This window comes from Manis javanica, chromosome 12 (assembly GCF_040802235.1).
Source record: "Manis javanica isolate MJ-LG chromosome 12, MJ_LKY, whole genome shotgun sequence".
NCBI lineage: Eukaryota > Metazoa > Chordata > Mammalia > Pholidota > Manidae > Manis > Manis javanica.
Window position 1 is genome coordinate 64,707,854 of NC_133167.1, and position 27,999 is coordinate 64,735,852.

At 38.2% G+C, this 27,999-nt stretch overlaps 2 protein-coding genes across 6 annotated transcripts; one reads left to right on the forward strand and one right to left on the reverse strand.

Annotated features, from left to right (window-relative positions):
- The first annotated feature begins 38 nt into the window (after nt 1-38).
- METTL5 (methyltransferase 5, N6-adenosine) lies at nt 39-21,508 on the forward strand. Of its 3 annotated transcripts, XM_073218715.1 has the most exons (8): nt 39-745; nt 3,342-3,456; nt 3,793-3,971; nt 4,736-4,818; nt 8,027-8,078; nt 10,011-10,085; nt 19,108-19,157; nt 19,464-21,508. In XM_073218715.1, exons 1-8 carry the CDS (start codon nt 637-639, stop codon nt 19,500-19,502), a joined length of 702 nt encoding a protein of 233 aa, XP_073074816.1. In that variant the 5' UTR covers nt 39-636; the 3' UTR covers nt 19,503-21,508. The 3 variants fall into 3 exon arrangements, with proteins under 3 accessions (XP_073074816.1, XP_036850933.1, XP_073074817.1); XM_036995038.2 differs by lacking the exon at nt 10,011-10,085 and having other exon boundaries at nt 95-745; XM_073218716.1 differs by lacking the exons at nt 8,027-8,078; nt 10,011-10,085 and having other exon boundaries at nt 100-745.
- Nucleotides 19,279-27,996, reverse strand: SSB (small RNA binding exonuclease protection factor La). 3 transcript variants are annotated; one of them, XM_017658614.3, is made up of 13 exons: nt 27,840-27,958; nt 26,692-26,718; nt 26,125-26,199; nt 24,109-24,212; nt 23,849-24,023; nt 23,099-23,206; nt 22,913-23,013; nt 21,802-21,873; nt 21,436-21,478; nt 20,924-21,064; nt 20,381-20,567; nt 20,096-20,227; nt 19,279-19,655 (listed from the first exon to the last, which is right to left on the reverse strand). In XM_017658614.3, exons 3-13 carry the CDS (start codon nt 26,188-26,190, stop codon nt 19,567-19,569), a joined length of 1,218 nt encoding a protein of 405 aa, XP_017514103.1. In that variant the 5' UTR covers nt 26,191-26,199; nt 26,692-26,718; nt 27,840-27,958; the 3' UTR covers nt 19,279-19,566. The 3 variants fall into 3 exon arrangements, with proteins under 3 accessions (XP_017514103.1, XP_036850931.1, XP_017514102.1); XM_036995036.2 differs by lacking the exon at nt 26,692-26,718 and adding an exon at nt 25,335-25,411 and having other exon boundaries at nt 27,840-27,882; XM_017658613.3 differs by lacking the exon at nt 26,692-26,718 and having other exon boundaries at nt 27,840-27,996.
- Nucleotides 27,997-27,999: the final 3 nt, after the last annotated feature.

The following is a 27,999-nucleotide window of genomic DNA, read 5'->3' on the forward strand; positions in this document are numbered from 1 at the left end:
GAGACTTGGAGACAGGAAACAGAAAGGACACTGACATTAAAACAATGTGACCGTGACTTTCAACGCTCTCTTCCCCATCCTTTAAAGGCCTGCAGGTACTCAAGGAAAAGCTAAAGGGCGAAAGGCAGCGGGGGCCGCCCGGCGCCTGCGAGAAGGGCAGGCTGTACGGCGGTGCAGATCTTGCCCCGTGGAGGTGAAGGAAGGTCCTGGGTCGCTAGCGGAACCCGTGCGCAGGACCCTGTTGCAGCCCGGCGCCAGGCGGCGGTGCGGTGGGTGCCACGCGCGTGCGCGGCGGCGCTTCCGGCTCCGGCAGCCTCTGCAGTGTGCACTCTAGTTCCGGGTTCCCTGCAGTTCCCGAGGCCGTAGGTGCAACCGGCTTCTGCGGACCTCGAGCTCGGCGCCGGACACCCTGGAGGCGGGCCAGAGGCTGCCGGAGCCCACGCTCGTCCCCGGCGCCGGCGCCGGCACCGGGAGGAGAGCGGGAGCGGCGTGCGCTCTCCGAGCCTGGCATTCCAGGCTCGACCGGGCGTCGCTGGAAAAGGGACCCGCGGCGGGGGTGGAGGAAACTTGGGTCGAATAGGTTTCTCAGCAGATTCAGGGCTATGAAGCCATTCGAGCTCGCACTTTTTAAAAAAGATGAAGAAATTAAAGCTTAAGGAACTGGAGAGTCGCCTGCAACAAGTGGATGGATTCGGGAGGCCCAAGCTATTTCTAGAACAGTATCCGACGAGGCCGCACATTGCAGGTAGGGCGGCTGGTTACCGCGGCCGTGCTTGCCGGGTTAGTCCTGTCCATCCACTCCACAATGACAAATAGAACAGTTATCTGGGCACAAAGAACGTCTAGAGGAAATTCCGTATTACGCTAGAGAGGACTTCCTTGACTCCGAAGCTGGAGACACCATCCACACACACTTCGTTTTCCTGTTTGGTTTTCTGCATATTCCTTAACACTGTCAGACATCTTTTTATTGTGTTTTGTTTCTTTCGTTACGCTATAAACTCCTTGAGGGCAAAGAATTTCCAGGTCTTGTTAACACAATTACCAGTGCCTCGGAGAGTTCTGATACTAACAAGTTAGGAGATTAGAAAATATTTGCCAAACAAGAATTATTTTCCTATTTCAATGAATTGCCAGTGCAAAGATTCCTGTGCTATATACACTGCCTTATAAATGAGTGCTAGAGTTGGTAGCAGGAAGACTTGAGTTTAACAAATCGACAATAAGTACTATAGATAAAGATGAGGATGCATTTCAGTTTTAACAAATGATCTGAGAATCAGCAGTGTTGCTTGACGCAAAAGATTGATACTAAGAGTTACAGGAGAGAACACTGGAAAACCCATTTACATTGATAAAACCTATTGCCAAAGTCACTGGGGACTCTTAGGGAAATTAATTTGTTGGGAACCCTGCAAGAAGGAATTCCGTTGCAGTTCCAAAGTAGTTTTGTTTCTGAACTACCAATGAAAGTCAAGGAAAATACATGCATACCTGCGTTTAACACCAACATACTGTATGTTTTTTTAAATCAGTTCTGCACCCAGTGTGTATGTAACATGCATGGGGGTGCTAATTCTTTGAGATACCAGCTTCAAAGTCACACCTGTAGCGATACTCAGGACAACAGAGTCAGCCTGAGATGTCCCTGGGTAATTGTGTTTTGATAAAATCTTTGGATCCTGGGGGTCATTTTTGGCAAGTAGTCTTTGCTAGGTTCAGATATCCATAGGGAGATACCAACGGGTATCTCTACTTATACCTCACCTTCAGTGTATCCCAGAACTCTGTATGTTTGAAAGGTCCCTTTCCAATCTCAGCAACTTCTGCTCTGTTCCTCAGTAGTTCTCTTATTAGGTCTCATTAGATTTTGAATATATTGTGTCTGTAGACCATGAATATATGTGTCTAAAGGCTGTATTGTGGATGTAGGTCTTTTCCTTTCCCATTCTAGCTTGAATTTACGGCATTTGTGTTCTGGTGACAAACTTGTTGCAAAAAGTTCTGTGCCATTTTAATGTTAATTCTTGTTCTATATTTACAAGTGATTCTCCCAGACTTACAGGTTTCACAGATTGGTAAAAATTTCAAAACTATTTTGAAAACTGACACAGGGTTGCCAAGTTTTTATTTTGACAAGGAAAGATATTTTTTAAACCTTTACTCTTACCATCCTTTCATAAAAATGTCAGTATCAAAGAAAGAACTGATATATATGAATGGCAAGATTTTGAACAAGCTGAAGAAAAAACATTTTTACCTTATTTTTCTCATTTTACTTAAAAGTTTTGTCATTCCTGACATTGTCAGCAGAGACTACTTTTTGGAAAGCTTTGGTATGTTATCATCCTTTGTGGGTCCTCTTACTGATGCCGGGGTTCTTGTTCACGAAGCCGAAGAATGAGCTTCACAAACAGTCAAGGTAGGAGAGCAAGGTACAGGCTGTTATTTAGAGATAAAATGAAAGGACAGAGCTCCCGGCTCACGCCAGGAGGGGACAAGAGAGTTCGTAGTGGTGCGTTGTCTATGGGGTTTTATAGGCAGTTGAGGATTTTTCGAGAATGTGAAAAAGAGTTTAGGGGTGTGGACTTGTTAAGTGGACCCTGAATATTAAAAATTAACTTAACGTAAGAAATTTCCTGCCTTGATTTCTCTCTGGGACACCGGCACCTTGGTCTGGGAGCACATCAAAAGGCTGCCTGCCCAGCCCCCAAGGTGGGCTGAGGTATTGTCTATTTGCTAAAAGAATCCTGCCTCTTGAACTTCCTGGGTGTTAAAATGCAATCTTATCTTTAAAATGGAATTCTTCCTGCCTTTTACCATGTCGTCTACAGCTGGGTCTGCATGCTAAGTAAGTTGCTCAGTTTGCAAAATTACCTCGTCAGATCTGAAGGAGGAAAGACAGCACATAGGCCTGGGTCTTTTAATATGCTAAAGTGAACCTTACACATGGTTACAAATGATTAGCATAATAAAACATGTGCTACTCTCCTTTATCTGGGGAACATTAACTGATGTCACTGAAGAATGATTCTAGAGCTCAATGTTTAACCTAGAGTTTTAGTAGGGGGGTTTCCTTGCATGTAGTTACATTGCTCAGACTGCAAATATCCCACCCTGCCCCCTCCGGAGGCCCTCACCCTACTCTGACTACATCCATGGTCCCTGTCTCAATACCGCATACCAAGTTACCTTATGTGTTTTTAATAATCTGCAACACCATTTGGGGGAGAACTGAATAATGCAATACAAGATATTGTTTTAGAAGAATCGTTTGTACAAATTTGATTTTGGTCATCACCTTGCTTATGTATTCCCCAAAATGTTCTTTGATCTTTCAGCATGTATGCTATATACAATCCATAACACATATGATGATATTGAAAATAAAGTGGTTGCAGATCTAGGATGTGGTTGTGGAGTGCTTAGCATTGGAACTGCAATGCTAGGAGCAGGGTAAGTGACCCAGTGTGTACTACTTGGGTATGGGTGGCCTTGGTAAGCATAAATAGAATCAACTGAATTATAGTTATGGGACTCTACAGTATGAGATGAGTAAGAATCTGATACTGTATATTTTGAATGGGTAGAACAGCAAAACAAACTAAAAAACAAAATGGTGACACATCTGAGTAACACTCCCTAACACACCTGCCGGGATGGGAAATCATGCTGTTGAAAGGTAACACTCACCCTTACTTTGCCAGTTGAGTTAAAAAGTATGTTTTTGGTTTTGTTATTATTCTGACTTGGGAGCTGTAAGTAGTCATTCTTCGTGTTTTGTATTTATAGGTTATGTGTTGGATTTGACATAGATGAAGATGCACTGGAAATATTTAACAGGAATGTGGAAGAGTTTGAGTTAACAAATGTTGACATGGTTCAATGTGATGTGTGCTCATTGTCTAACAGAATGTCCAAGTCATTTGATACAGTAATTATGAATCCTCCCTTTGGGACCAAAAATAAAGGTTGGTAATAAGAATCAGGTATACTGGTGTATTTGTAGAAAAGTACGTTTTAAAAACCACTGTCTCGTCATTGGGTCAAGTGATTTTATCAGTGTTTACTAAATAAACCAACCTCTTACCTGTATAGTTATTATAATTTCAGTTTGTTAATGCATGGCTATGGAATTGAATTTTTAAGTCTTTTTCACAAATTTATACTAATAAAGTCTTTTTATTATTACTTATACTACATGTTTTAAAGAATGATTTACCTAACCCTGTATATGATTATGAGTCTTATAAAGGATATTAAGCTTTCAGAACCTTTTAATACCTTAACACACTCAAAGGTTTCAACATATGTCTGTCAGTGACTTACTGTGACCACTTATTTTGTGCATGCTATGGGCAAGGAGCATAGGAAGTTAGTAAGAGGAGGAAAAGAATGCAGTTTAAAAAGTCATCACTCCAGACCCCACTTGATTCTGATTGCTACTCTATTCCCTTCTCCCTTCTTTCGAAGTTGTTAATTTGGAATTTAATATTGAAATTTTTACTTTAACCTTACTTAACACCAAGATAGTATCATTCTGGTTTTATTCTATCAATCTTAAAAAAAAGTATTTAGATATTTTATTTATTTGTACCCTCTCATTGCAGAAAGAATTTGAAGTGGCTATTTTGGAATTTAGAAAAAAATGTTTTAAAATACCTAGTATTCATTTGATTTTCTGTTCTGATAACAGGTATATAATGTAAACAGGAGCTTTTTCTACTCTTGACAGGGACAGATATGGCATTTCTGAAGACTGCTCTGGAAATAGCAAGAACAGCAGTATATTCTTTACACAAATCCTCAACAAGAGAAGTAAGTTCAAATCATTTTCTGTGTCATTTGTTTTGAATTTATGACTGTTTTAAGGATTTGCTGTGAATACTAAATACTAGGGTATCTATTTCTTCTGACATTTTTTAACATCTGGTACTTAGAAACTGAATTTTCCCTTTAACTACCTAGCATTTGTAATCAGCTTTTTCCCAGCCTCTATATAACTTCTTTTGTCAAAAATTTGTTCTGGCAGAAACTGTTAATGGGAACAAGATTATAAATCAGTAGAGAAATATGGTATACCCAGGGTTATAGTATGTCCTGGTTTTCCTGGGTAAATCCTGATTGATGCCTGTAGTCCCAGTGTCCCTGTGTGTGGTTTGGTGTGCATAAGGAAGGCAGTTAAGCCCTGATTTTTAAGACCAGTGAACCTGGAGTCAAACTGATCTGAGTTCAGAACCTACCTCCTTCCATTATTCTCTTGCCAGTCATGTAATACATGGGGATGTATAAGATGTATTTCCAGAAAATTGGGGGTGAGAGTGGTGCATTTTTTTTAGTGTCTATATAATATAGTGATCAAGAACATAAACTGTAGAGCCAGACAGCCTAGGTTCAGATCTGGACTCTGCTGCTTCCCAATTGTTATCTTGGTCAAAGTACTTGAGTTCAATTTCATCCCCTATACTGTATTTACCTACACTCTTATAAAGAACTGAAAGTACCTTATACCTTGCAAGGTTGTTGTAAGGATTAAATCAGCCAATATTTGCAAAGACACTTAGAAGTGTCTTGCATATGTAACTGCTATGTTAGCTGTTACTTTAAATCATACATGTATACTTTAAATCATACATGTATAGATTTTGAAGTAGTTTTGTAGGAAAAAACTGTAAATACACTGTACTGGAATCAGGTTGGAAAAAATAAGTTCTGCATATGCAATAGTCTGATTACCCTTTAAAATACATAATTACGTGGCTACAAATATATACACTGCTAACATGAGTAATGGTACATGTAGAAGCTTGTGTTGAGGAGGTTCCCAAGACCCCTCAGGTTTGATGATTCACAAGGAAATCACACACTATCGCATACAGTCATACTCATTATTTACTGCTAAAAGATACAGAGCAAAAATGGCAAAGTACAGGGGCAACCAGGTGCAGGCTTTCAGAGTTCTCACTTAATTCCTCAGCAGCAACTTTTTGTGACAAAGCATGTGAATGTCAACCAGGGAAGCTCACAAAGACTCAGTGCCCAGGCTTTTTATTGAGGTCTGATCACATAGGTACTCCTCTGCCTGGCAAATCCCTAATTCCAGACTCCCAGTAGCAAAACAGGTATTCAGCATAAAAGGTTAAGCACAGTGAGCCACTATTATCAATTAAGGGGATGGAGAACAAAAATTCTCTGAAAGTCTAAGTTTCCATATTCCAGCCAACTAAGGGCCAACCTTCTACGTAGGACTCCCTAAGAAAAAGCAGTCAGGCCTGCTGCTGTGAATTCTCTGTGCAGCTTGGCATAACACAAATTTTATGTTACTCATATACAGCAGACCAAGTAAAAATAGAAGCAAGCAGCAAGTCTAATTTAAATGAATTCTTGTCGCCATGTTACCAGAGAACTCCCATCTTGGTTGTTTGGTATTGCCATGTTCCACTATTAGGAGGCAGCGTTATCGGCATTTTATTAAAAATTTTAAGCAAATATTTCATTAAGTGCATTTTTACTTAGTACAAAAGTATTTCCATTGAACCAATGATGAAATAATGTGTGTGTGTATTGTGCATACTGTGAAGGAGGTATGATGAGGAATGAACTTCTAATATTAAGTCCTTATTTTATCCTTTTGTAGAGATATATCTGCTCTAAACTTGTGAAAATGCTTATTACTACAGTAATAATTCACTGAAGATTACCCCAGATCCCTTGTCTTTTAAAAGTGCTTGGCCATCTATTTGTAATATAGTTATATTTGACATAGAATAATTTTTTGCTAGAAGTACTTACGTGAAATATGTGTATCCTGGCAGCTGTTAATAAACTGTTAACTTTCAAAGCTGTTGCCATATCTTCCTTTAGACATTGTGAATATTTAGCTTTTGGCTTGTAGTAAGTAGGTAAGCCAGGCACTGTTGTTTCAGTGTTTATCCCAAACTTAGCCCATTAATTCTTTGACATTTCTGTCACAACCAAATATATTCCACTGTATAATCTAACATGTAAAATCTCTTTCATTAACCTTAGGGCTAAGACAGCAAAGAAATACCATGTTTCTCCCAAACTTACCAAGGATCAAGCTTCCATTAACTTGTATTGTTTGCGCTAAAGGCTGTATCCTTATACAGAAATTCTAGATTTCAGTTTCCTCAGAGGAAAAGCAAGCCTAGAGTTGGGACTATTTAAATTCAAGAAAAAAACTACAAGCACAAACATTGTCAGTTTGTTTATAATGGAAATATTTGAAACTAAAATTTAGGGAAAGTTAGTTTTATCAGTCAATTTAATGCCAGTTAAATACTATTATGAACACTACCAACGTGAACAAAAGTTTTGATACCAAATATTGATGTCTCTACTATAGTATTTCTAGAAAATTATGCACATAACTTATTTAAAGGATTGTGGGAATTTGTTTCCATTTCTATTAATGTTGGAGTGTTGTATATAGATTTTTTGAAATTCATGAAACAATTTTTTATAACAAATTGAGAACCAAAAATTTTATGAAGTAGTTTTGAAATAGCTAACTTAGTACTACTATCTGTGCTGGCACAGTTCAAACTACTGTTCACATTCTTTAATAGTCTGATGAAAGATACTATTATTCTGTTCTAAAAATGCACTTAGTGAAGTATTTGCTTAAAACTTTTAATCAAATGCTCATTAAATACTAGGTAGATACTACTATGCTACTATTTCCTCATTTAACAAAATGGTTGCCAGGATAGCTGTATATATTGATGAAATAAATGCTATAAAACCATATGAATACATTGTGCATATTGGATGGGTTTCTGAAAAAATAACTATTTCTTTAATTGTAATTTGGTTCAGATTGTTAAAAATATATAAATGGCTTGGTTTATTTCCAATATACTCTCCATACAATTGAAAATTTTTTAAGAGTCTAAATTCTAAGGAAATATTCAGAGCTTTAAAACTTACTATCAAGTATTAGTAGAAAGCAGTTTTCAAAAAGTATTTAAAGATCAGCTCACATTAACATGTTATTTATATTCAGCATATTCGAAAGAAAGCTGCAGAGTGGAAAATAAAGATAAATATTATTGCAGGTAAGACAATTTATAAGTTTCTTACAAAACAGAACTATAAGGCAAACATGCACTAGTGCAGCTAGAATATTTATACAAGTGCTGAGGAGATACTATAGAACACGTTTTCCAGTGTGGCAAATGTGCTTGCTGGGAATGGGTTGGAAATGGAATGAAGGCAGGGTACCAGTGTTTGCCTAGATGGTCCCAATTTATGCATTCCACTGAAAATTTCTAATAGTACCCAAGTATGTGGTCACTACAGGCTAAGAGAACCCTGTATAGCATCACAGTGACAAGAACTTGGGCTCAGAGTTGGTCAGACCTCAGCTTGAAATCTATTCATGGAAAATACACTACCAAATTATAATTGTCTTTCTACTCAATTTTCTAATTGTCTCTAGAGTCAAGTAACATGAAACTTTTTTTAAGTGGAAGATACAATATAATCATCCACACTCTAAGTAAATAATATTTGATCCTTTTATTAGTAAATTGATAATATTCACAAACGTCAAAATGGGAAAAGCATGTTAATAGCTAAGTATAATCCAAATAATTCTGAAAAGCCTCAAGTAAGAGGCTTGGTAAGGGGAAATGTTTTTTACATAACCAACTACGTATTACCACTGTGATGTTTACCATATAAACAGATACATTACTATTCATAAGTAATGTAGTGTGAAAAAGGTCTATCACTCTTCCTATTTATATTCAGTATTGTCATTCCTTACCCAGTGTAAGGTATTGTAATATGCAACATGGAGCATCTTAGAACAGTTCCTGTAGCATACAAAGCCAGAACCTTGCTACTTCCAAATAATGTCCTCAGACCATCAGCACAGCCATCCCTTGGGAGCCTATTAGACTTGTTTCCCCTAACCTTTTTGGCCAGAGATGTAGGTTACGTGCTAGGTGCTAGACAGAAAAATGGCGTGACAGCATGTGGTTTATAATGTCTTTTGCTTTTAAGCATATGAGGTTATATATAAAGTTTATTTATATAGTTCATATTTAGAATCTAGTTATAAGATACTCAGGTTATAAGATTCTTTTCTAAGCTAATACCATCTTATACTCATTGTCTGCCACTTGGGTTTACACCCAAGTTATCCATCCCCATCCTATTTTAAGGTATGGGCCCTCACAATCTGGATCTAATTTCCGTATACAGTATAAACATTTTATTCTGTCATAATAATCATTTCACATTTTTTTTTTTTGAGAGAGCATCTCTCATATTTATTGATCAAATGGTTGTTAACAACAATAAAATTCAGTATAGGGGGGTCAACACTCAATGTACAATCATTAATCCATCTCAAGCCTAATTCTCGTTAGTCTCCAATCTTCTGAAGCATAACGAACAAGTTCTTACATGGTGAACGAATTCTTACATAGTGAATAAATTCTTACATGGTGAACAGTACAAGGGCAGTCATCACAGAGACTTTCGGTTTTGATCATGCAATATGACCTATAAACAATCAGGTCAAATATGAATATTCGTTTGATTTTTGTACTTGATTTATATGTTGATCCCACATTTCTCCTATTATTATTATTATTTTTATTTTTAATAAAATGCTGAAGTGGTAGGTAGATGAAAGATAAAGGTAGAAAACATAGTTTAGTGCTGTAAGAAGGCAAATGTAGATGATCAGATGATCAGGTGTGTGCCTATGGACTAAGTATTAATCCAGGCTAGACAAGGGCAGCAAGACATCCACGGATGCAGAAGATTTCTCTCAAAGCAGGGGGGGTGAGGTTCTGAGCCTCACCTCTGTTGATCCCCACTGCGACTGTGCCTGTCTTAGGTTGTTCCTCCCTTGAGGAATCTTACCCGTCTCTGGCTAACCAGTCATCTTCCGGGGCCATACAGGGAAATGTAAAGTTTGTAAGTGAGAGAGAAGCCATATTGTTTGAAAAGGTTAGCTTTTTACTTCTTTGCAGATTTATGCCCTGTGGCTTCTATGCCCAGCACTTCTCTCGAGGTATCTTTACCACCTGGAGGAATTATGATACTCGGTAAATTCGATATGAGGCACGAATTCTATTTAAGGGTTGTAATTAGGAAGGAAGAAGAAAAGCTATAGATGTAGCATATGAAGGAAACATGGGAGGATTGATTATATCTTTGACATATCTTCTTGTACAGTACCTTAAGTATGTATAGGTTTTAAACTACTAACTAATTTGCACACACATATTAACATAATAGGAATACGGTGACATAAACAAAGCAAATCTATAATTACCATCCATCTCCAGTGAAGCCAAGAAAACCATTTAGGCACCCTAGGCATTTGTGAAAATTTATCTATGATATGATGGATATTGTCCAACTGTACTTGAACCATCAGACAAATTAAAGCAGCCCATTTCTGGGATCTGTTCACATCCCATATGTTCTTTTAACCATAGATAGTCTATAGTCATGAGATTTTGGAGTGCTACAACTTGCACCCCTCCCAACTCCTGGTTGAGTTCCAACAGTACAGATCCGGTCAAATTTGTTGTCTCACTGTATGCACATGCCAGCCTAGACATCTCCCTCCTCATTCTTATGGCAAGTCCAGGAGACGGTGGGCTGGATGCAGCCACAACCGCAGCATCGTCCGGATCCCTGTGGAGGCTTTTTGATGATCATCCCCCGGCACAAGTCCTCCAGAGAGTGCTGATGCCGGAAGCTCCTCCTCATATCGTATCTTAGTTCATTTTCTGGGTATCCAAGCTAGGCCTTGATCTTCTGCGTAGAAACAAACAGACCCTTTGCCCACACTTTGATATGCCCTCTATACCACTGTGCAGAACTCATTGGAGGTCAGCACACAGTAACTGCTTTTTTTTTTTTTTTTTTTTTAATTAAGAGAAAGGAATATTATCAGAAAAGAGTACCTCCATAGCTGATCATCTGACACCCTTTAAGTGATCAACATTAAGGATATTTAAAGCATGCGTTGATCTTTGATTTACCAATAGTTTTACCCTATCAAGGAGTAATCCCCCTTTTCTTTCTTTCTTTCTTTTTTTTTTTTAATTTTTAATCCACAGTTACATGAAGAATACTATGTTTACTATGCTCTCCCCTATATCAGGTCCCCCCTAACAACCACATTATGGTTACTGTCCATCAGCTTAGCAAAATGTTGTAGAGTCACTACTTGTCCTCTCTGTGTTGTGCAGCCCACCCTCCCCTTTCTCCATCCACCCCATGCATGCTAATCTTAATACTCCCATTCTTCCTCCCCCCCCCATCATTCCCTGCCCACCCATCCTCCCCAGTTCTTTTCCCATTGGTACCTGTTAGTCCATTTTTGGGTTCTGTAATTCCGCTGCTGTTTTGTTCCTTCAATTTTTCCTTTGTTCCTATACTCCTGAGATGAGTGAAATCATTTGGTATTTCTCTTTCTCTGCATGGCTTATTTCACTGAGCATAATACTCTCCAGCTCCATCCATGTTGCTGCAAATGGTTGGATTTTTCCACTTCTTATGGCTAAGTAGTATTCCATTGTGTATATGTACCACATTTTCTTTATCCATTCATCTACCGATGGACATTTAGGTTGCTTCCAATTCTTGGCTATTGTAAATAGTGCTGCGATAAACATAGGAGTGCATCTGTCTTTCTCAAACTTGATTGCTGCGTTCTTAGGGTAAATTCCTAGGAGTGGAATTCCTGGGTCAAATGGTAAGTTTATTTTGAGCATTTTGAGGAACCTCCATACTGCTTTCCAAAATGGTTGAACTAATTTACATTCCCACCAGCAGTGTAGGAGGGTTCCCCTTTCTCCACAGCCTCGCCAACATTTGTTGTTGTTTGTCTTTTGGATGGCAGCTATCCTTACTGGTGTGAGGTGATACCTCATTGTAGTTTTAATTTGCATTTCTCTGATAATTAGCGATGTGGAGCATCTTTTCATATGTCTCTTGGCCATCTGTATTTCTTTTTTAGAGAACTGTCTGTTCAGTTCCTCTGCCCATTTTTTAATTGGGTTATTTGTTTTTTGTTTGTTGAGGCGTGTGAGCTCTTTATATATTCTGGACGTCAAGCCTTTATCGGATCTGTCATTTTCAAATATATTCTCCCATAATGTAGGGTTCCTTTTTGTTCTATTCATGGTGTCTTTCGCTGTACAGAAGCTTTTCAGCTTAATGTAGTCCCACTTGCTCATTTTTGCTGTTGTTTTCCTTGTCCGGGGAGATATGTTCAAGAAGAGATCACTCATGTTTATGTCTAAGAGGTTTTTGCCTATGTTTTTTTCCAAGAGTTTAATGGTTTCATGACTTACATTCAGGTCTTTGATCCATTTTGAGTTTACCTTTGTATATGGGGTTAGACAATGGTCCAGTTTCATTCTCCTACATGTAGCTGTCCAGTTTTGCCAGCACCATCTGTTGAAGAGACTGTCATTTTGCTATTGTATGTCCATGGCTCCTTTATCAAATATTAATTGACCATATATGTTTGGGTTAATTTCTGGGGTCTCTAATCTGTTCCACTGGTCTGTGGCTCTGTTCTTGTGCCAGTACCAAATTGTCTTGATTACTATGGCTTTGTAGTAGAGCTTGAAGTTGGGGAGTGAGATCCCCCCTACTTTATTCTTCTTTTTCAGGATTCCTTTGGCTATTCGGGGTCTTTGATGTTTCCATATGAATTTTTGAATTATTTGTTCCAATTCATTGAAGAATGTTGCTGGTAATTTGAGAGGGATTGCATCAAATCTGTATATTGCTTTGGGCAGGATGGCCGTTTTGACGATATTAATTCTTCCTAGCCATGAGCATGGGATGAGTTTCCATTTATTAGTGTCCCCTTTAATTTCTCTTAAGAGTGACTTGTAGTTTTCAGAGTATAAGTCTTTCACTTCTTTGGTTAGGTTTATTCCTAGGTATTTTATTCTTTTTGATGCAATGGTGAATGGAATTGTTTTCCTGATTTCTCTTTCTATTGATTCGTTGTTAGTGTATAGGAAAGCTACAGATTTCTGTGTGTTAATTTTGTATCCTGCAACTTTGCTGTATTCCGATATCAGTTCTAGTAGTTTTGGAGTGGAGTCTTTAGGGTTTTTTATGTACAGTATCATATCATCTGCAAATAGTGACAGTTTAACTTCTTCTTTACCAATCTGGATTCCTTGTATTTCTTTGCTTTGTCTGATTGCCGTGGCTAGGACCTCCAGTACTATGTTAAATAACAGTGGGGAGAGTGGGCATCCCTGTCTGGTTCCCGATCTCAGTGGAAATGCTTTCAGCTTCTCGCTGTTCAGAATAATGCTGGCTGTGGGTTTATAATATATGGCCTTTACTATGTTGAGGTACTTGCCCTCTATTCCCATTTTGCTGAGAGTTTTTATCATGAATGGATGTTGAATTTTGTCAAATGCTTTTTCAGCATCTAAGGAGATGATCATGTGGCTTTTGTCTTTCTTTTTGTTGATGTGGTGGATGATGTTGATGGATTTTCTAATGTTGTACCATCCTTGCATCCCTGGGATGAACCCCACTTGGTCATGGTGTATGATCCTTTTGATATACTGTTGAATTCTGTTTGCTAATATTTTATTGAGTATTTTTGCATCTACATTCATCAGGGATATTGGTCTGTAATTTTCTTTTTTGGTGGGGTCTTTGCCTGGTTTTGGTATTAGGGTGATGTTGGCCTCATAGAATGAGTTTGGGAGTATTCCCTCTTCTTTTATTTTGTGGAACACTTTAAGGAGAATGGGTATTATGTCTTCTCTGTGTGTCTGATAAAATTCCGAGGTAAATCCGTCCGGCCCCGGGGTTTTGTTCTTGGGTAGTTTTTTGATTACTGTTTCAATTTCTTTGCTTGTAATTGGTTTGTTTAACTTTTGTGTTTCTTCCTTGGTCAGTCTTGGGAGGTTGTATTTTTCTAGGAAGTTGTCCATTTCTTCTAGGTTTTCCAGCTTGTTGTCATATAGGTTTTCATAGTAGTCTTTAATAATTCTTTGTATTTCTGTGGAGTCTGTCGTGATTTTTCCATTCTCATTTCTGATCATGTTGATTTGTGTTGACTCTCTTTTTCTCTTAATAAGTTGGGCTAGAGGCTTATCTATTTTGTTTATTTTCTCAAAGAACCAGCTCTTGGTTTTGTTGATTTTTGCTATTGTTTTATTCTTCTCAATTTTGTTTATTTCTTCTCTGATCTTTATTATGTCCCTCCTTCTGCTGACTTTAGGCCTCATTTGTTCTTTTTCCAGTTTTAATAATTGTGATGTTAGACTATTCATTTGGGATTGTTCTTCCTTCTTCAAGTGTGCCTGGATTGCTATATACTTTCCTCTTAAGACTGCTTTCGCTGCATCCCACAGAAGTTGGGGCTTAGTGTTGTTGTCATTTGTTTCTATATATTCCTTGATCTCTATTTTGATTTGTTCATTGATCCATTGATTATTTAGTAGCATGTTGTTAAGCCTCCATGTGTTTGTGAGCCTTTTTGTTTTCTTTGTAGAATTTATTTCTACTTTTATACCTTTGTGGTCTGAAAAATTGGTTGGTAGAATTTCAATATTTTGGAATTTACTGAGGCTCTTTTTGTGAGCTAGTATGTGGTCTATTCTGGAGAATGTTCCATGTGCACTTGAGAAGAATGTATATCCTGTTGCTTTTGGATGTAGAGTTCTATAGATGTCTATTAGGTCCATCTGTTCTAGTGTGTTGTTCAGTGCCTGTGTGTCTTTACTTATTTTCTGCCCAGTGGATCTATCCTTTGGGGTGAGTGGTGTGTTGAAGTCTCCTAAAATGAATGCATTGCAGTCTATTTTCCTCTTTAGTTCTGTTAGTATTTGCTTCACATATGCTGGTGCTCCTGTATTGGGTGCATATATATTTAGAATGGTTATATCCTCTTGTTGGACTGAGCCCTTTATCATTATGTAGTGGCCTTCTTTATCTCTTGTTACTTTCTTTGTTTTGAAGTCTATTTTGTCTGATATTAGTACTGCAACCCCTGCTTTCTTCTCACTGTTGTTTGCCTGAAATATGTTTTTCCATCCCTTGACTTTTAGTCTGTGCTTGTCTTTGGGTTTGAGGTGAATTTCTTGTAAGCAGCATATAGATGGGTCTTGCTTTTTTATCCATTCTATTACTCTGTGTCTTTTGATTGGTGCATTAAGTCCATTTACATTTAGGGTGACTATTGATAGATATGTACTTATTGCCATTGCAGGCTTTAGATTCGTGGTTACCAAAGGTTCAAGGTTAGCTTCTTTAGTATCTTACTGCCTAACTTAGCTCGCTTATTGAGCTGTTATATACACTGTCTGGAGATTCTTTTCTTCTCTCCCTTCTTATTCCTCCTCCTCCATTCTTCATATGTTGTGTGTTTTGTTCTATGCTCTTTTTAGGGGTGCTCCCATCTAGAGCAGTCCCTGTGGGATGCCCTGTAGAGGTGGTTTGTGGGAAGCAAATTCCCTCAGCTTTTGCTTGTCCGGGAATTGTTTAATCCCGCCATCATATTTAAATGATAGTCGTGCTGGATACAGTATCCTTGGTTCAAGGCCCTTCTGTTTCATTGCATTAAGTATATCATGCCATTCTCTTCTGGCTGTAGGGTTTCTGTTGAGAAGTCTGATGTTAGCCTGATGGGTTTTTCTTTATAGGTGACCTTTTTCTCTCTAGCTGCCTTTAAAACTCTTTCCTTGTCCTTGATCCTTGCCATATTAATTACTATGTGTCTTGGTGTTGTCCTCCTTGGATCCTCTCTGTTGGGGGTTCTGTGTAATTCCATGGTCTGTTCGATTATTTCCTCCCCCAGTTTGGGGAAGTTTTCAGCAATTATTTCTTCAAAGAGACTTTCTATCCCTTTTCCTCTTTCTTCTTCTTCTGGTATCCCTATAATACAAGTATTATTCCTTCTGGCTTGGTCACATAGTTCTCTTAGTGTTGTTTCATTCCTGGAGATCCTTTTATCTCTCTCTATGTCAGCTTCTATACGTTCCTGTTCTCTGGCTTCTATTCCTTCAATGGCCTCTTGCATCTTATCCATTCTGCTTGTAAATCCTTCCAGGGATTGTTTCACTTCTGTGATCTCTTTCCTGACATCTGTGATCTCCTTCCGGACTTCATCCCACTGCTCTTGCATTTTTCTCTGCATCTCACCCCATTGCTCTTGCATTTTTCTCTGCATCTCTGTCAGCATGTTCATGATTTTTATTTTGAATTCTTTTTCAGGAGGACTAGTTAGGTCTGTCTCCTTCTCAGGTGTTGTCTCTGTGATCTTTGTCTGCCTGTAGTTTTGCCTTTTCATGGTGATAGAGATAGTGTGCAGAGCTGGTACAAGTGACCGCTGGAAGAGCTTCCCTTCTTGTTGGTTTGTAGCCTTTTCCTGGGAGAATAGCGACGTCTAGTGGCTTATGCTGGGCAGCTGTGTGCAGACAGGGCTTCTGCTTCCTGCCCAGTTACTTTGGGGTTTATCTCCGCTGTTGCTGTGGGCTTGGCCTGGCTGGGGCTGTTCCTCCAAAATGGTGGAGCCCCGTTGGAGGGGGAGCGGCCAGGAGGCTATTTATCTCCGTAAGGGGCCTCTGTGCTCCCTGCTGCCCAGGGGGTTAGAGTGCCCAGAGATCCCCAGATTCCCTGCCTCTGGTTTAAGTGACCTGTCCTGCCCCTTTAAGAGTTCCAAAAAGCACTCTCCAAACCAAAACAACAAGAGGAACAATGAGAGAGAGAAGAGAAAGAAAAAAAAAAAAGGAAAAAACACGCGATTTTTTTTTTTTTTTATCCTCAAGTGCCTGTCTCAGGCACCCGCTCACTGGTCCTGCTGCCCTGTCTCCCTAGCACCAGGGTCCCTGTCCTTTCAAGGCTTCCAAAAAGCACCCACCCACCGGTCCCGCAGGGAAGGAACGCTCGATATTCTTTGTCCTCAGGTGCTGGTCCCAGGCACCCGCTCACCAGTCCCGCCGCCCTGCCTCCCTAGCACCGGGGTCCCTGTCCCTTCAAGGCTTCCAAAAAGCACTCGCCAAAAAGAGAGAAAAAAAGGGGAAAAACGCGCGATTTCCTCCGTCCTCAGGTGCCGGTCTCAGGCACCCACCCACCGGTCCCACAGGGAAAAACACGGGATATTCTTTGTCCTCAGGTGCCGGTCCCAGGCACCCGCTCACCAGTCCCGCTGCCCCGCCTCCCTAGCATTGGGGTCCCTGTCCCTTTTAGGCTTCCAAAAAGCACTTGCAGAAAAGAGTAAAAAAACAGGGGGAAAACGCGCGATTTCCTCTGTCCTCAAGTGCCGGTCTGAGGCACCCACCCACCGGTCCCACAGGGAAAAACGTGGGATATTCTTTGTCCTCAGGCGCCGGTCCCGCCACCCTGCCTCCCTAGCACCTGGGTCTCTGTCCATTTAAGGCTTCCAAAAAGGGCTCGCCAAGAAGAGAAAAAGAAAGGGGAAAAACGCGCGATTTCCTCCGTCCTCAGGCGCTGGTCTCAGGCACCCGCCTGCCGGTCCCGCAGGGAGAAACGTGGGATATTCTTTGTCCTCAGGCGCTGGTCCCAGGCACCTGCTCACCGGTTCCGCCACCCTGCCTCCCTAGCAACGGGGGCCCGTCCCTTTAAGGCTTCCAAAAAGCACTCGCCAAAAAAAAAAAACAAACCACTCCGGTTTCTTTCCACCCGCCCGGAGCCGGGGGGAGGGGTGCTCGGGTCCCGCCGGGCCGGGGCTTGTATCTTACCCCCTTCGCAAGGCGCTGGGTTCTTGCAGGTGTGGATGTGGTCTGGATGTTGTCCTGTGTCCTGTGGTCTCTATTTTAGGAAGATTTTTCTTTGTTATATTTTCATAGCTCTATGTGTTTTTGGGAGGAGATTTCCACTGCTCTACTCACGCCGCCATCTTGGCTCCGCCTCTCATTTCACATTTTTAACTCCTTGCATCTTTCCTCTCATGTCCATAGGCAGTATGGTTTTCTAGCTCTTTTCATCCTCTCATATAGTGTGCTACTTTGCCATTGATGTAACAGTATTTTATGTTTTCATCATAAATTCCTGTGTAAGGGATATCTGTAAATGTCCATCTGTCTATTTTGCCCATAGACTTCTTTCCCCTGGGAGGATACCAGAGGCGTCCCCTTATTTTATAAACAACATGGGGAGGCCCCTGACCGTGGAGATTATTGGATCTTTTAGTTTCACTTTGCTGTTTCATGTAACTTTCTAATAAAAATGGGATTTTCAGTGGCCCAAGTTCCCGTAATTCTTTCTTAGCCAATCCAGTAAAGAAGTCTTCATTAGTCATGTTTGTGTTATTGCAAAAGGGGGAACAGGCCATATCTAATTCTGTGAATATTTTAGGTTGTAATGTAATTGCTCATGGCAGCATGCGTGGGATGGCAAGTCCCAGAGCACTGCTTTCGTTCCCAGCACTATTATTTTGATCATAGCTTTGGGTCAGATTAGGGTTAGATTGTTAGTCAAAGTATTTGTCATGACAATTTTCCCATACATGAATCCAATTATCAGCATCATAACTGCAAAAACAAATACAGGGACTAACAAGGGGCCAGCTGTGAGGTTTCCTGACTTTCAGGATTCCTCCTGGTGCCTGGACCTTGTCAAACAGCATGAGTAGCATGGCCCGTGCCAACTGCCATCAACTGATCAGTAGTAAGTTTAGAATAGCTAGACTACTGCCATCAATTGAAAAGTAAATTGGTTTTTACTTGAGAGTTTAGTAGGGAAATAACTAATATAACTACATTACTACCATTACTAAAATCCAGGTAAGTTTTTCAAATAAGCATTGTTAGGAGATTGCTAAACTATAGATTATTAGCAAATTAAAATTAGGGAGGTACTATCATTTTCAAAGGATATACTTTTTTTGTCCTCATCACCCTTCTAACTTCCTCATGACCTCAAATTTCCACAACTAATATATAAGTCATGGGGATATATATGAAGTCAGCCCTTGTGTAAGTCAAGGTGACAGGACTAAAATATTGAGCTTACCAGCATTTAATACTTGCGGGGTTTTTTTTGAGTCAAGTGTGGTAAATGTTTGAAAATGTAATTTTTATCCTTTGATGGCTTTTGTTTTTCTAGAGCTGCGATACGACCTGCCAGCATCATACAAGTTTCATAAGAAGAAATCAGTTAAGTCTCTTGATTTTGGCTTATTTACATTTAGTACTGAAAAACTTTGCAATAATCAATAGCCAGTGCTCGTTTAGGATAAATTCTTAAGTGCTTTGGGCACAAAAAGAAAAACTAAGATTTTGCTCTTTTTATGTATGTTTTATTGGTTTGTACTAATACATTCTCATATTACAAAGGCAATGTAGCGGAAGAATCCTTTGATATTTGAATTATCTGCAATAACACAAAACAACTATACATTAAAAAAAGAAATCTTCATTTGGATTAACAAAAAAACAACAAAAAACTTTCCTTTCTTGCAGGTGGACATTGATGTGGACCTAATTCGGTTTTCTTTTTAAAAGCCTCCTAAGACAAAAGCAGCTTAAAACCTAATTAAGATGAGTAAAAAAAATGTCTACTCAACTACTGATCTCCAGCACCATTTTCTGTTTTCTGTTGTTTTGATGCAGGTTCTTCTTTGTCTGTTTCTTCTCTTGCTCTTTTTACCAGTCCTATGCAACAAGAGAATTAACTTCTGTTAAGTTTACTGTATTACTCTATTTTCATACTGAGCCTGAAAAATAATTGTTTAAAAAGATTTGCAGTAACTTCCTACACCAATGAGAAAAGTATTTTCCTTTTGTACAGACTTGTTCTCTAATCTTACCTTCCACACATCTGTTTCCCACTTGTCAAACAGAATACCCAGTATCACAATCCAAAACGTCACTTATACAGAAGTTGAAAAACCACTTGCCATTCTGTCCCACAAATAATTTCTTATGAAAGTACTAAAGGAGTAAAAAGCTTACCCGAGCAGTAAAGACAAGTAGTGACTCTATAGCGTCTTACTATGCTGATGAACAATGACTGTAATGGGGTATGTGGTAGGGAGCTTATGTATATTAGTGATACCAAAATAAAATTTAAAAAATTAAAAAAAAAAACTTACCTGATGCACGATTTTCATCATGTTCTTCATCACTATCAAATTTAGTTTTCTTGCCCTGAAACTGTACTTTTCCTTTAGCAGACCCAGTCTGGGCAGTTTTATTTCCCTTTCCTTTTCCTTTAAATCTGCGACCTGTGGAGACATAATGCAGAAATCAGTAAAGAAATGTTTTAAATCTCTTGTCAATGTCTTTCAACACATTAAATTTTTTTCTTCACATTAAATTTTTTACTCAAGCAAATGAATTAAAATAACAACTGTCAAAGAAAAATCAGAACTAAGGACCTTTTGACTTCCATTTGCTTAGGGATTCTTGTTGATCTTCAATGATTTTTTTCAATGCTTCTTTTTCCACATCTCCTTCTAGTACTTCCCATGTCACTTCTTTGTTTCTTAATTGTAAGTTACCATTATTTGCATCTTTGGCTTTATCCAGTGCTTCCTTAGCTCTTTCTTTAAATAGAATTATTCCCTACAGCAAAGACAGATGAAAGCCACATCCTATTTAGTACCACAGTTAATTTCTTCACACAAACTATTTTTCCTACACTGCAAACCTTGCACACCATTACCAGTTTCAATGAATTTTACTGAACATCAGGAACTTACTGTAAAACTTCAAGTCTTAACAGTTATTCACAGCAAAATTCAGAAAATATGAGACATCACATCCAGTGATAGTAACAAAATGGAAAGTAAATGATCAAGTAGAAACTATTCACAAACACATTAATAAAAAATTGCTTTTCTATTAATTTTATCTTCTAAAAGGTAAGTTTCTATGGATTTTTAAGCTGATTGCTAAAAAGCATATGAATGTTTCCAAACCTCTTTTGCTCCTCTGACAAAGTCTATCCATTTTATTTCACCATGATTTGAGAAAAGGATGTGCAAATCTTCTCTACAGGTCTGATCATCTAAGTCACCTGAAAACTTCAGCAAGCAGCCAATCTTTTCTTCTAAAGATTTCTACAAAAATATACAAAGTAATAAAAAAGTTTCTTAATGCAACCACCAGTCAGAAATGGCTTATACCACTCTATACCTACACAAGGAAAAAGCTAGAAATTAAAATGCTGTTTTGAAGTAGGTTAATGGTGCACTTCCCTTTGTCGTCCTTTGTTTTACAGTGGCTTCTGATTTTAACTCACCTAATATCTCCAAGTAGTATTTGTTGTGTGATATTAGTTATGTCTGTACTACTAAGTAGTAATTTTAGCCAATATTATTTGGCTATAACTTCAGTGTAGTGACAACTACAGAATTTTTTCCATATATTCTTTAATGTTCAGTCTCATAATTATGGATTACAAGATTTCTTAGATACCATTAATACTCACCATTTCAGCATTTTCTGCTAACTTTTGTTTTTCTTCCTGCTCTCTACAAATAAAAATGTAATTAGAATGTTTCCATTCACTGTGAAAAAAATTAAATCCTGATAAAGTTAACTTTGATCATGATCACTAAACTAATTAGTAACCAAAGCCAATCCTTAGGTTTCCTGATGGTCTGATGCTAGAATGCAACAGAGTGGCCCCAGGGTTATCAAGGCAGCTTATGACCTCAATATTTCACTAGCAAAAGAAGAGCCTACTGCTACTCATTTCAGTGCACCTGAGCTCCACTTCCTGGAACCACTTAACTCTACCCCCTTGTCAAAGCTTTAAGGAATTAAAATGTTATGATTAGCTCAACATACTTACTGTTTAGCTCGTAATTTAGCTTCCACTTTATTTTGCTTCCTTTCTTCATTTTTTTTCGCGAAGTAATCTTCCCTAAAGGACACAACATAGAGGCTAAAGTTACTCTAAATGATTTAAGACAAAGTACAGGAAGGAATATTTTCTATCTAAAAATTAAAAAGATGCCAAGGCAGTTACTTATTTTTTAATAACAGCTTCACTGAAAGATAATTCACATACCATAAAATTCACCTGTTTAAAGTGTACAATTCAAATGTTTTTTAATATATTCAGAATCACCTCTGAATCAGTACTAAGATCCAGTTACTACTATCTAACCACTACTAATTTCAGAATATTTTCATGACCCCCAAAAGAAACCTCATATCCACAACAATCTCATGTTGGTTTTCATTTATCATTCATGTACAGAAAAAATACAAATAAACCAGAAGTGATGTTTCATAATTTTTTAGTATTTCACAGAAGAAAAATCTAAAATCCCTCAGACCAATTAAGAATTATGAAAATCACATGTTAAAAAATACTTTTTGAGGCTCTAACACTGATGATTCATCACAGTGCATCTCCAAGTCCATCAGGTTTAATACATAGCATTTAAAAGATTGTATAATAAAAAAGTAGGAGACTATGACCATATAACTAACTTTATTATGAAAATGTTCTCGTTCATCCTAATTTGTGGACACACACAGGCGTATTAAAGAATATAGTCCAACTCTCTTAAATAATCTTGTATGGTATAAAAAGTTAACATGTATATATACCAAGAATATGAAATATGACCAAGAAATATGAAGAGAAAAACTGTACAATGATTTCTTCTCTAACCACACCAAAAGCCCAAATTTTAGTATCAGTCTGTTAAGTACTAAAACTTAGCCTACTTTATTAACTGCTAACAGTGAAAAGGTACTAATAAACACTTTCCTATAGTCTCAAAGGACTAGTAATTCACACTGAGCAAATTTCTAGCATTTCTCAAAGGATACCTAAGGATACTAAAAATACTGGCCTTACAGGGGATGCTATCTATCCCATGCATCTTAGCCCAGTGCCTCTTCCATAGAACTAAATGATAGCCAGAAGAAACATCAGCAAAAAGACTTACTTGAAAAGTATTAGCAGGTCCGTGTCTTTGTACTTCTGGCCAGAGGTCTCAACGAACTTCTTAGCAGAGTCAATGCTATCAAACACAGCAAATATTGATCCCTATTTAAACGGGAAGACAAATTTTTGAAAGTTATGTCCCATATATTTTCAACTACAAAAAGTCTGTAACATTACCCAACCATACCTTAAATGCTTTGTGCAATGTTCTTCTCATCTGAATATTTAGTACTTGACCTTTATCTTCTAACCACTCTTTTATGTCATCAAGGGTTGCATCAGTTGGGAAGCCTTTCTGTGAGTAGTAGGGAGAAATACACAAATGACTTCTCAGAAAAAAAACAAACCATTCACTAGAAATTGATTCATTTTGTTCTGAAGCCAAGCTCTGCGTCTCTTAAATGTCTAACAGCTCGGGTTAAGAGCCATTGTTGTCTAGTTCAACAAAAGTGACTTACTGATCTGGGATTCACTTCAAAATAATCCAGTTGGGGCAGAGATAAACCAAGATTAATCATATGTTAATAACCGTCCACGTTGGGTAATGGTACATTATCTATTCAGTCTACTTTTGAATTTCTGGTATTTTCCAGAATAAAAAAATATATACTTAAATATGCTAAAAAGAATTGCTATTAAGTTTAGCTACTTATAAATAAGAACAGTTGATATGCACTAGGTGCTTAAAATATGCCAAAGATTTTGTATAATAGTGGATGGAATTTTTTTTCATTTAATTCTCTCAATAGTTCTACAAGGTAAAAAATAATATCCCCATTTATGAAGGTAAGGCTTAGAAAGGTTAAGAACATTGCCCAAGGACATTACACTACATGGTGAAACTATGATTCCTGAGCCCTTATTCTTAATACACCCCACTATATATTCTTTCTAAATAAATTTAAAATACAATTAAATGCATTAAAGACCAACTTACAATATAAACAGATCTGTTTTTTACATCATTTTTATACTCATCAGTCACTTCAGGGAGGGGTTTGGTTGGAGATCTTCGGATTTTAGTTTTATCTTCACTTATTTCCATGAGTTCTGCCTTTGATTTACTCAGTGCTTCTACTATTACATTAAAGTCTGTTGTTAGACGGTTTAACCTGAATATACATAAAAGAATTATAACACTTAATAGTAGAACTTGTTAATAAAAAATCTAAAGATGATTTTTAAAAAGGTTTTTACCTATTGAATTTTATCATTATCTCCAGAGGTACCCAGCCTTCATCCAGTTTAATCTGTTCCTTTAAAAATTTGTCCCGAGGTAAATTGAAATCACCAAAATAATACTGCAAGATAATTACAATTTATTTCAGAGCATTGTATAATATTGACTCTGATCCTGGAGTTTCTTTTCTTACCATTGCATCACTAAGTTCTAATCTATTAAAAATAACGTCATAGGAGGCAAAAAACACTCTCCTACATACACTAAAATGCAAAATATTTATAACAAATTAAGAAAAAGGGCAAACTAAAAATTGGATTACTGAAAATATAATTGATAGATAGGTCAATAGATTAGAAAGCCCTAGATATAAAAATATATTTAAGGATTTAGCATATGAAAAGTCTCATTTCAAATCAGTGTAGAAAGAATAGATTATTAAACAAAAGGAATTGGAATAAACTGGTTAATCACTAATTTTTAAAAGTTAAAAAATAAGCATTTATCTATTTTAAGTAGAAAGGTATTCTCAGTATAAAAAAACTACACATGAAAATAGCCAAGTGTGACTACCTGATATGCCAAAAGTAGCATAAAAAGTAAATAACATGTAAGTTTGTTAATAAGTCTTATAACTTAAGGCAAATTTAAATAACCAAAAATAATACTGCAGGATAATTATAACATATTTCAGAGCATTGCATAATATTCTGATTCTGAAGAAAGAAACATTCATTTTGGCTAACAGAAAAAGAGACATTAAAAATAGAAATGTACTACAAACATTTAAAAAGTTCAACTACATTATTAATCACATGCAATTTAAAACAACTGAAATAGCATTTTTCACCTAACAAATTGGCCCAATTCTAAAAACAAGAATACCTAGTATTGGCCTGAACGTAGTAATGGTCATACAGGTAGGAATGTATACTGGCAATAAGTGACAAAACTTAAAAAAAATTATGCATAATCCTTGAGCCAGTACTTCTCCTAGGAATTTTACCTTAAATCAGTAAACATGTTTACTAAGATTTATATATAAAAATATTCATCACAGCACAATCACAACTAAAAAATTGAAAATATACTACATATCAAATAGGGGATTGGGTTAATTTTTGACATAAATTTTACTCCCCCCAAAATGCATTCCATGTTCGGTGGGGGAAAGTATGTTGGTGAGAGCACCAACCAACCAAAGTGTGAAAGGGTATTCATCTGGCTTTTAGCCCTTGATTACCTCAGGAGGGTGGGATTTGAGAGGCGGCAGGTTGTTGAAGAGCCATTAACTTTTTCTATATACAGCTTTATATTGTTCTAAATATTAAACACAAAATAAATCATCTGTAATTTTTCTTAAAATCGTAAGGAAAACACTAAAGAAAGTTGTAAAATAGGAAATTTGAAATGGCAGAGAAGCACAACTTAAAAGACACCAAACAATATGATCTTAAGTTTCTCAGAATACAAATGACTTAAATTATGCTATAATTTCTCATGGAGCCATTATTGACACTGTAAAGCTTCAACTTAAATACCTACGTTCAAAAAAATGCTAAAAGGACTTTGAAAACAGGTATTATGTTAGAAGTTACAATAGCGGAGAACTAACTGGGCAGAAAAAAACTAGTAGGACCTTTAAGAATAGAAAGTGTTATTTAACAGAGAAGGTACTTTACAAAGAATTCTTATGTGCCAGGCACTCCACTAAATGTTTACATTTTACTAAACGAAGGTAATCCTCACAAACACCTTAAGAAGAGTGTACTATTATCCCCAATTTATAGACTAGGAAACTAAAGCAAAAAAAAAAAAAAAAGTAGCACTAGTTTACAGTGTTATCTTTTGAAATGTTTGTAGTGCTTAGGTACAGAAAACTACTTACTCTTACATGTTAATCTAATTCCAAGAATCAAAGGCAAGCCAAATAGGACAGTATGACATTAAATGTTCCTTCTGTATTCGTTTTGAGACCCTAAATTTCCTTTCAAAGGGCTTGTTTTTGCAGTTTAATAGCACAAGAATCATACCTCAATTTGATGACAGATTTTGGCCTCAAGAGCAGCCATTTTTTCATTATCGCCATTTTCGGCCATTGTGGCTATCTGTAAATTTTCCCAAATTAGCATAAAGAAGTTATTTTTTTTTATATAAAACTCAATACCAGAAAAAAAATGTTTTGAAATGATCACTATCGCATTGTTTTCTTAAATATCAGCAATTTTTAATTTCACAGGTTTGATTACTCAATTCTCAAATGTCAACAAAAGAAAACTTTGGAACAAGTGATGTAAAGTTGAAAAGCTATCAATAATCCACACAATTTTCAGTAAATCACTGTTCCATCTTCTATAACAAGCAAGTGGTTATCTTCATTTTTTGGGGTCAAGAAAAGTTTTGGGGGAAAAACTCCAACTACTCACCAAACATTTCCAGCTTTAAGCAGAACACTATGTATCAGTATATTACTTTGGACCTCAGTCCTATATATTTTGGTGTGGGTCACATTTCTTTCAAAATTAATCACAGCTTACGTGCCAAAAACTTCTCAGCAAAGATTAAGTATCATAACTTTAGGTGAAAAAAAATTCACTTACTACAGTCAGGGTTAGATTAGTTGCTGCCTGTTAAAGAACATATGAAAATGATAATTTGTGAGGGCATGGACACTAAAATAACGTTAAATGGGTGTATACCTACTAATACACTAACATACTAGTCAATCTTGCAGCCAGTTTCCTATTTCACACCCCTGACATTAACAATGCAGGAAACAACGAAGGTTGTGAGGTTGGTTTGCTAGAGATCACAAAACAAGTCTTCTGACATCAAATTGCTAGCTTCTGGTGCTCTATTTAGCCAGTCATCCATCCACTTTGTACAGAAGTATATTTTTAAGATTTCATCATGGGTGTCTACCATTGACTCTACTGAAGAACTATCATTAACTACACTTAAGAGATATAGCTTTAAACACTGTAATTGCTATGCAATAACCTAGATGCACCCTGGAAGCTCTTGCAATAAGAATTTGGATGGTACACATCCCAATACAAAATTTGCTTAATCATACGTATTGCTTTGACGACCACAATCAACATTCCTAAATTATCATGACCTAGAGCCCCTTATAAAGCAAGGGAACTATGTAACCCTTAGAAGACTTCTCTGGCCTATCCAATTTTGGAATTTCGTTTCATGAAATACTTTCCTTATGAAATATACCCACACTTTCCCATTTCGCACAGAAGCTTTGATGTGAGCGTATGAGGACCTTAAAAACCCAAGAGGGATGCCAGAACACCTGCCCCAGTCTGTCCCACAGGATACAACGAACCCTCCAACACCTAACCCACGCCAACCTCCCCAGAACCCCACTCAGGGGGCGGGAAACACCCGCCTTCGGATACGCGGGAAAGCTGTGGAGGAAGGAAGCCTTTACGGCGCAGCGGGGTTGCGGACAGCCCCGTCTCAAAGCAGCCACCACTGCTCGCCTGAGCCCCGGCCCGCGGCAGGAACCCTCGCTCCCGCCCTCCCCGAAGGGGCGGCTCGGCAGCTCGTGCGCCCGCGCCCCTACGCTCGCATAGGGCGCCCCGCCTGGGCCCACGCGGCGCGCGCCGGGACGGGAAGCAGGCACGCGGTGACGCGCCCACTGTGAGACGGCCGCGCAGGAGCGCGCCACCGCGCCCCACGCGAAGGAGGCCCTTTTGTACCGTCCTCTCTTGAGCCACCGAGGGTTGCTCACCTGAAGGTCCAGGCCCTGCAGAGCTCCGCCACAGGACCACTTACAGCGACGGCACTGACTGGGTTTCGAAGCGCCGCTGGGGGCCTGACGCGCGAAAGGAAGATGGGGGCCGTCCCAGGAGCCCTTGCGGCCAGAGCGGGCGGGGCTGGTGACGGGCCGA